This window comes from Delphinapterus leucas, chromosome 2 (assembly GCF_059928025.1).
Source record: "Delphinapterus leucas isolate spDelLeu-1000000601 "Yukka" chromosome 2, BTC_Dleu_Yukka2, whole genome shotgun sequence".
Classification (NCBI taxonomy): domain Eukaryota; kingdom Metazoa; phylum Chordata; class Mammalia; order Artiodactyla; family Monodontidae; genus Delphinapterus; species Delphinapterus leucas.
In genome coordinates, this window is record NC_143130.1 from 64139840 (window position 1) to 64149169 (window position 9330).

Here is a 9330-nt window from a genome sequence, read left to right on the forward strand (position 1 = left end):
ACTGACTGGGGAGCGAAGTGAATCGAGACTTCCACAGCTGGCGGCAGTGGAGGGGGATGGCGGTGGGGCGCTTTCCAGGGCCAACTCAGGCGGACGCATAACGGCCTCACTCTCACCCGACGTAAACTGGGAGCTCCCAGGCCCCTTTCTCCAAACTGCAGACCCCCGCGTAATCCCCTCCAAGTGAACGTTCAGCCTAGGCTTGCATACCCGCGTGGATGGAGAGCTCGCTTCTTCCCTAACCAACCCGTTCGAACATAGATTCCAGCTGTTCGGGGACTTTTTCTCAGGCCTAGAGAAACTGATGCCCTTTAAGTCCCACAACTGCCCGAGTCTTACAAAGCTTGAGGTTCCCTGCGCCCCGCCACGCGCTGCAGACTCTTGTGTCTTCTCCGGACTGCTGTGCCTCCGACCCCTACGGCTGCTCCTTGTGGGGCCCGCGGGAGCTGGCGAGACGGAAATACAGGTTCCGAGGGGAACGCGACCTCGAGGGCCCCTGATCCCAGAATGCGAGCAGAAGATCCGAGAGGCGGTTGGTCATTCGTACGCTGGGGCTCAAAGGTCCAACCTGCTCCAGTCACTCCCAAGGGGCGGTAATGGGGTCAGCCCCGGGTTCCAAACAGGAAGGCTGGGAGATATAAGATGGGAGCTGGGAGATATAAGATGCTGAGGAGGACGCGAGGGGAGGGAGGGGGACCCCGGCAGCCCCGTCTCAAGACTGGGGCCCAGCTCCCCCGGGCACTGTCATGCCCGCAGCACTTCAAGGGCTTCCCGCCCGCCGCAGCTCTCTGCGCTCCTCCCCGCCAAGCCCCGTCGTAGTCACTCCCGCCGGATCAGGTCTGGCCCACTCTCGGTTCTGTGCGTGCGCGAGGGGTTGGAAGGATGAAGAGCGAGACGCTAGGGCAGTTCTAGGGAGGGTCCAGCTCCTTCTCAAACCCCCTCCCTCTCATCAGTAGTCCATCAACAACCCCAACTTCACCTCTCCCTTCACTGTTCATCTCTCCTGGCAGGAGATCCGGGGCCACTCCCTCAGTCCTGCGGAGTTCCCGGGGAGGGGCACCCAGTAGCTTCGTAATGCCCCCGGGGCTTCAACTTCCACCTACCTCCCTTCTCTCAAAACCTGCCCTCACCCAGTCTCCTTTCTGAAAAAGGACCCTGCTGGGTCTCAGCGAGCCAGGCTAACAACAAATTCCACTTGAGAAAAAGGGGGACCCACTTTAGCAGGGAACAATGCCTGGCTTACCCTAAAGCATGCAGCCCTAATACTCGACTTTCAGGCATGGATGGAGGGAGCTTAACTCCCTTTGAGAAACGGTCTCCTTGCTCTCTTCCCATTCATCTCAGGGAACAGCCTGGCCCAGAGCCTCAGTCCCCACACCCTAGGGGTGTGCGGGCGTCCAGGAGCCTCCAGCCCCAGTCAGGCACGGAGAGGCTGAGACCTCAGTCTCCGGCTGCTCTGCGAGGACCACGCCGCGACGTAGTCCTCGAAGGCAGGCGCGGAGCGGAGCCGGAGACAGCGCCTCCCGCAGTCTGCTGACGGTGCACAGGGCTGTCCTTGAGTGGAGAATAGCGGCTCGGGAGCCGAAGGGACGAAGGTGGGGGTGGGGGGTTCCACTGAGGAGTGGGAGAAAGAGGTGCAGCCCCCAGCAGGCCGCTTTGAAATCTCTCCTTGGGAGGAGACAAGGGGTGGCCTTCAGCTGAAACGCGGAAGGGCTCGGGCACCCGGGTCGAAGCGCCGTTTGCCCTGCAGACGCAGTTTTTATTTAGGTTGCCCGTTTATCAGGGTTGGCTCTGGGAGGGCTGATAGCGATTACAGGGAAGCTTCACCTGACAGGTCACCCCCTAGCGCTGCCACGGCGCCCCACGGTGCGCGCAGCTCTCACGCCCGTGTAGCTGACGACCGGACTGGATCCGAGAGGCTGGTGAGGCTGGGGCCCCAACTGGGCTGGCTGAGTTAGGGGCGGGGCCTGGCGGTAGGGGCGGGGCTCCTAGGCTCTCAGGCGGGGCCTCAGCCAAAGGCGCGGAGAGCGCGGAGTAGAGCAGCGCCCAGTGGAGAGAAGTGGAAGACGAGGATCGCACCGTCCTAGCCCGCCCGCCAGCGTCCACGCAGCTCCCTCACCCTTACCCCGGCCGGCCCTTGCCAGACGCGACCGGCCGCCATGCAGCCCCGGGGCTGAGGCGGCCCAATGGCGAAGCCTGCGTCCCCGCGGTCCCGGCAACGACGGCGCATGGAGAACTTCCGTAAGGTGCACTCAGAGGAGGCGCCGGTGGGGAGCGGGGACGAGGGAGGCGGCCCGGGCTCGGGCCCCTTCGCAGACCTGGCGCCGGGCGCCGTGCACATGCGGGTCAAGGAAGGCAGTAAGATCCGGAACCTGCTGGCCTTCGCCACCGCCAGCATGGCGCAGCCAGCCACGCGCACCATCGTCTTCAGCGGCTGCGGTCGGGCCACCACCAAGACCGTCACGTGCGCCGAGATCCTCAAGCGCCGCCTGGCGGGTCTGCATCAGGTCACGCGGCTGCGCTACCGGAGCGTGCGCGAAGTGTGGCAGAGCCTCCCTCCGGAGCCCACGCCTGGTCAGAAGCCTGGCGAGCCAGCCGCCAGTCTCAGTGTACTTAAGAACGTGCCCAGCCTCGCCATCCTACTTTCCAAGGATTCACTGGATCCGCGCCAACCCGGCTACCAGCCCCCGAGCCCCCATCCTGGCCCCTCGTCCCAGCCAGCTGCATCGACGTCCAAGAGGAGCCTAGGGGAACCCGCAGCTGGAGAAGGCTCTGCGAAGCGGTCACAACCTGAGCCAGGTGCTGCTGAAGAGGACCAGACCGCCTGAGAGCTCCGGCCTCTGGGCCACCTAGGTGGGCTGGATCTTACCTCCAGAGCTTCGACCTTGAGATGTACCTCCAGCCTTTCATGCTTTGGTACTCTGGAACCCACGACCTGGCAGCATGGACCCCAAGGCGACAAGAAGGGGACCCCAGGGAAGCTTCGTGGTGGGGTTGCTCCTTCACCTATGTGGACTGACGACACAGAACTGCACCTTCAGCTTTTCTGAACCATACGGGGACCTTCCTCAGGGAGGGAATGGTGGGCAGTGGGACTCTTGAGCCTTGCTCAGGACCCCCAAGGGTTAAAGGCACCTAGGATTCTTGAAGTGGGCCTGGACGGTGGAAGCTGAGGAAGGCTCTTGGTATCACCCCACCACTGTCAGCAGAGGGCAAGGGGTTGGAAACCACGCCTGAGGGCAGCGGATTATGAGTTGTGGGGGTGGCCTGTTGTGCCCTTCACCTAGGACACAGTTTCCTTTCTAGTTTCCCTTCCCCTGCTTTTAAGGAGCATCCTGAGATCATGCTGGCAGGAGCATCTCCATAGGTTCTAGCTCTTTTAACATCCCCCTTTCCCCATGCTGGCCCAGAGGGAGAGACCCAGGACAGAACTTCCCATGCTTCCTCCCCTGAGCCCCACAGCTGGAGTCTTGCTTCCAATAAAACAAGCACAAAAATGGCTCTGTCCCTGGGTTTTTTCCTAACCAGTTGCCTGTGCAGAGACTGCTCTGGTCTGCCCCCTTGTGTCAGTCCCCTCCAGCCTGGATCCTTAGCCTTTGGAGTCTTAGGGGTCAGGCACAGAAACTGGACAGCTTCAAAATGGTGCAGGGGGCACATTACCCAGTCCCTGGCTTCTCCCTCTTTCTCAGCCCTCCCTGGCTGGCTCTAGCTTAAGGGCTTGTGGCCAGAAGGGGACCATTTTCACCTTACACATTACTACTAAGGGAAAGGGAACAGCACATTGCTTTTCTGGATGGGGAAGGAAGGTGAGCATCGATGAACTCCTGTCACTGCCAAGGGTGGCAGATCCAACTGGGGTCCCTAAACCTGCAGCCTCCTGCCAATAGACAGCCTTATCCAGAAAGCTGGCACAGAGCCCCCCCCCCCATCCCCATGGATAGGGTCTACCCTTCACTGCTTTCTCTCTCTGAGAAAGGACAGCACACCCTTGGGAGAGGGGGAGGAGAGACGGAGCGCAAATCCACTGCTGGAAATTACTATTCAGCAGAGAAGCTGGGACTTGGGTTGTGAATCACTGCAGGCTCCCTGATAAGCTGCTGCCTCCAGCCCTGCACAGCTGTCTGTTGAGAGAGAATGGCCTTATAAGCCTTTCTGCCCAGCTCCAAGTAAGGTGGGAGGGTGGAGAGAGTGCTGTATGTACTGGAAGCACTCTAGCAGGTAGGGTGGCAGCAGCGGGGGGCACATAGCCCTGGGATCTCAGGGGACCTGCCCCCTTGCAACTTAACAGCATCCTTGCAAAGGAGGAGATGGGGAAGTATGTAAGTCACTGGGTAGGCAGAAACCTGAAATAAGTCCTGCTGGTAACAAGAGGTAGGTTTCTGCAGTTGACAGAAGGGGCTCTTTGGGGAGTCCACCCCCACGCCCCTATCTCGGCTTCAGCTTTGGATCAGAGAGCCCTGCCATACAGATTCTGACACTGGTTGCCCTCCCCAATTTCTTGTTCTTGATAAGTCCCTAGGAGGGCCAAGGGGTTTGGGTGTGCTTGTCTGACTCTCAGTGGTGGCCCAAGAAGTGTGGAGAGAACGTAAACTATCCTGACAACTAAGGTGCCCTGGGCTGGCACTGGGTGTCTGCATCTAAAGTACATGATAAAACTTGGAAGAGGTCCTGCATGGTAGGATCTTAAGAGAGACTGGTCTTGGTTCTGGAAAATGGCCAACTTTCCAAGACCACCAGTGTCTGAAGTCCTGATTGCCGGGTCACCAGGACTATGCAAGAAGAGACTTTCTCTTTTGATGCCTTGGGTCAGGTAAGTCCCCTTCATGTTATTTCCCAACCTTCAGAGCGTTAACCTGTTCACATGTGGACTGTTTCTGCCCCCATGCTAGAAAGCAGGTTATGAAACTGGCTTTCTTTTGTGCACCTCTACTCTACCCCAGCAGCTTCAGTTCCCAGGATTTTGATAGGTGCTCATGGGTGCCAATGGAACCCAGCACCTGTGAGCTCCCCACCCCTGCTTTACTGGACCCTCTGGCCCTGCTGACCCAGGAGCAGGCTCCAAAGGAAGGTGACAGATATCCCTATACATCCCCACGCCCAAGGCTAAGGTGGGAACCTGAGAAGTGCTGGAGTAAGGCAAGGAGTGGCAAGGGGAGCATCTCAAGAGATGCTCACTTTGAGAACTGACTAGTGGCAGAATGGGAGGGAGTGGGAAACCCCACTACCACCACCACAACCGTGAGACCTCATCTTTCCAATAGTGGCCTCTAACCAAGAGCTTCCTGGGCCCTGCCTTGGGGCACTTCCAGGCTAGGGGTGACAGTGAAAACTCACACCCACAAAACTGTCCCGTCACACAATCAAAATCCATTTGGGAACATAAATGTGTATCATCCAAGGCCAGAGCATGTGGTCAGATGGGCAGTGGACCACCAGCTGGACCTCGAGGGACTTCATTATTATGCCAAGTCTCAGTCTAGGCCCAGGGTGGGACTGGGGTGGAAGAATCAGAATAATCAGACATTGTTTCTGCCGCAACGATGTCCCAGTCTAGGAGAGAGAAAAAAGAAAGTTACAGCACAATGCAGTGATAATGGGAGAAGGGAGCTCTGAGAAGAGGCATTTAATTCACTCAGAGGTGTTGATGGAGCCGGCCAATGATCAGAAGGAATTAGCCAGCTGGACAGGACTGGACAGGGAATTCCAGGCAGAACACAGAGAGGTGATGCTTCTCTGGTGTTGAGGCAGCCACAAGTGTCTGAAGGAAGCATGACAAGAGGCAGGTGGGACTGGAATACCAGGTGGGAGCTAGGTCACAAGGAGCCTCCCTGAATGAAGGGGAGGGGGCAGGGAGTGGAAGCCAGGGAGTGCCCTGGTCTGACTGATGTTTGAGAAGGATCCCTCTGGCACCTGTGTAGGTGGTAGGTGGATTGGAAGGGGCCTGACTGCATTCCATATACTGCAGGGAGATAGGAGATGGGCCAGTGGGAGTGGGGACAGAGATGGGGACAGATATGAGAGCTACCCAGGCTAGGTAGGATTTCACTGCCATTACAGCCAGGATAGAGAAGGGTTTCTCCTTGTGGCTTTAACCCTAGCTTGGCCAGGACTTAGCCTGCCTTCCTGGCATCAAACAATAGATGGATTTTGGTGGGGAAGGGGAGTGAGGTAGGGGGGTCCACAGCTTTAAATTGGTAAAAGCTTTAGAAGCTCTTGCCCACTGCCCATGAATGTGCCAGGGCATGTTCACTGTACAGTTGGGGGAAGACCTGGGTCAGACACTCCCACCCTGCCACACCCATCTCCCCTACCAGCTCCCTTCATGTCCCTGCCCCCACTCCATAGTTCTGCAGTTTGGATCATTGCTATACCCATACTAGCCACTAGGGACTCTCTAGTCCCCTCTATTTCACTGAGATGTTGAAATACCTACAGGTCTCCCAGAGAGAAGGGCAATTGAAGAAAAAGAAGGAGGAAATATAGTCACAGGAAGGTCTCCTTGGTGACACCAGGTTTCTTCCTGTCAGAGCACAGACCTTAGTTTATAATTGTGCCCTCATTATTGTGAACCTCTGGTTGTCAGTCACCCCAGTAAACCATAAGCCATGATTGAATGGATCCTGCCTGCCTTGCTCCCTACCCAGATCTTGGAACACAGGAAGCCCACAGAGAGCTGTTGACTGAGTGAGTAAAGACTGGCTGAACCAGATTTCTGAACTGTTCTGATGCCACATCAAAGTCCTTAACTGTCCAGCCCCATAAACAGTGACCAAATGTTCCCCTTTTCCCCACCACTGCTTATCCCCTATCCCCACCGTCTAGGCCCTTGGGTTTTACCTTCTCTTTGAAGAAGCTAAGGGTCACCATGGTGATATCAAACTTGAGGATTCTGACATCTGCTGACGATTATAGATACTGTGAGTTGAACTGTGTCCTTCCGAAAGGTATTTTGAAGGCTTAACCCCTGATACCTGTTAATGTGACCTTATTTGGAAATAGGGTCTTTGCAGATGTAATTAATATGTAAGGTGAGGTCATTCTGAAGTAGGACGAGTCCTTAATCCAATATATCCTTATAAGAAGAGGAGAAGAGGGGGCTTCCCTGGTGGCTCAGTGGTTGGGAGTCCGCCTGCCGATGCAGGGGACGTGGGTTCGTGCCCCGGTCCGGCAGGATCCCACATGCCGCGGAGTGGCTGGACCCACGAGCCATGGCCGCTGAGCCTGCGCGTCCAGAGCCTGTGCTCTGCAACGGGAGAAGCCACAGCAGTGAGAGGCCCGCGTACCGCAAAAAAAAAAAGAGGAGAAGAAACAGAGACAGACACGTAGAGGGAAGAATGGCATGCGAAGATGGAGGCAGAGATTGGAGTTTATGCAGCTGCAAAACAAGGAATGCCAAAGGTCGCCAGCGAACAACAGAAGGTAAGAAAAAGGTACAGAATGGAGTCTTCCCTAGAGCCTTCAGAGAGAGCATGGTCCTGCAGACATCTTGATTTTGGACTTGTAGCTTCCAGAACTATGAGAGAATACATTTCTGTTGTTTTAAGTCACCCAGCCTGTGTTACTTTGCTAAAGCAGCCCTAAGAAACTAATACCATAGGTATTCCCACCACCTTCAGTGGGAATAGGGAAAAGGAATATGGGGTGTTTGCCAAGGTCCAGTCTTGCATGGACAGAGGGTCTCTGCAGGTTTCTGCTAGCAAATATGAAGCCTGGTGTCATATTGAACAGGCTTTGCAGGAAATGAGGCTGACTCTGATCTGGAGCAAGTTAATTCTTCTCTGAGCCTCAGCTTTCTCATCTACAAAATGGGACAGATCGCTGTGGGGACAATACCAGGCTTCCCAATCATTCATCATCAGAATCACCTAGGGCACTTGTTAAAAATATAGATTGCATGTTATATGTTAATTATACCTCAATTTTTAAAAAATACAGATTGCCGGGGTTGAACTCCAAAGCAACGGGATCAGAATATCCCAGGAAGGACCTGGAAACGGGCAGTTCAATTAGATCCTCAGGTGATTTTGATGATTAATCAAGGTTGCCTAGTCCCTGAGATACTATATAGAAGGAGCGGCACTCACACTGGTAAGAGACCCAAAGCTAAATCCCCTTCTCTTTCCCTTCCCATTCAGCCATGGAGAGAAACTCAACTATTCAAGAACTGTTGAGAGCTGCCCCCTACAGCTGGTGCTGGAAAAGAGAGTCTCTTGGCTCAAGGAGCTGGGGGACACAGGAAGAAACCTTTAGGAGAGCAGCTAATGAACTCAGAACACAAAGTACCCCTGCCCTGGGCTCTGTTTCCTGATTGGAAACTGGGGATGTGGGGCTCAGTTCAGACAGCTACAAAGACTCAGCTTTCTTTGTTTAAAAAAAAATTTATAAGGATGTGGAAAACATGGAACCTGCCTACATTGCTGGCAGGAATGTAAAATGATGTAGGCTGCTTTGGAGCAGCTTGGCAGGTCCTCAAAAAGTTAAACATAGACTTACCTTATAACCCATATAATACTCCTAGATATATATCCAAAATAATGGAACACGTGTCCACACAAAAACATGTCCGCAAATGTTCACAGCAGCCTTATTCATAATAGCCAAAAAGTGGAAATAGCTCAAATGTCCATAAACTGATAAATAGGCAAACAAAATGTGGAATATCCATATGATGGAGTATAATTCTGCCATAAAAAGGAATGAAGTACTGATTACAACATGGAGGAACCCTGAAAACATGCTAAGTGAAAGAAACCAGACGAAATAACATTCATGTTTATATGAAATGTACAGCATAGGCAAATCCATAGGGACAGAAAGTAGATTAGTGGTTGCCTAGGGCTGGTGGGGTAGGGGGAATGGGGAGTGACTGCCATCGGGTATGGAGTTTCTCTTTGGCGTGATGCAAATGTCCTGGAATTAGATAATGATAAAGCTTATACAACATAGTGAGTATACAAAAAAACACTGAATTATATACTTTAAAAGGATGAATTTTATGGTATGTGAGTTATATCTCAATCAAAAATGATATCCTTTAATGATGTTCCAATCATAAAAGAAATAATTTAGGAAATTACATAAGTATTAATTAATTAATTATGAAAAAGTACCATTAGAGCTCTCCTACCCATACTGTATGGTGGCCCCCCACAGGATCAACTTTGAAGGCTCCTGCCACCCTTTCTTCCTGATTCCCAGGTAATCTATATGGTGTGTTTGTCCCCCCCCACCTCCATGCCTTGTCCCTCGTCTCACAACCTGCCATGCCCTGGGAAAAGAACTTTCTATAATTTACAACAGAAGAATACAACACTCACCATTTATTGAGCT

At 53.8% G+C, this 9330-nt stretch overlaps 1 protein-coding gene across 1 annotated transcript; it reads left to right on the forward strand.

Annotated features, from left to right (window-relative positions):
• The first annotated feature begins 617 nt into the window (after window positions 1–617).
• RPP25 (ribonuclease P/MRP subunit p25) lies at window positions 618–3494 on the forward strand. Its single transcript, XM_022579474.2, has one exon. The coding sequence runs from the start codon at window positions 2187–2189 to the stop codon at window positions 2826–2828; it is 642 nt and encodes a 213-aa protein (XP_022435182.1). The 5' UTR covers window positions 618–2186; the 3' UTR covers window positions 2829–3494.
• Window positions 3495–9330: the final 5836 nt, after the last annotated feature.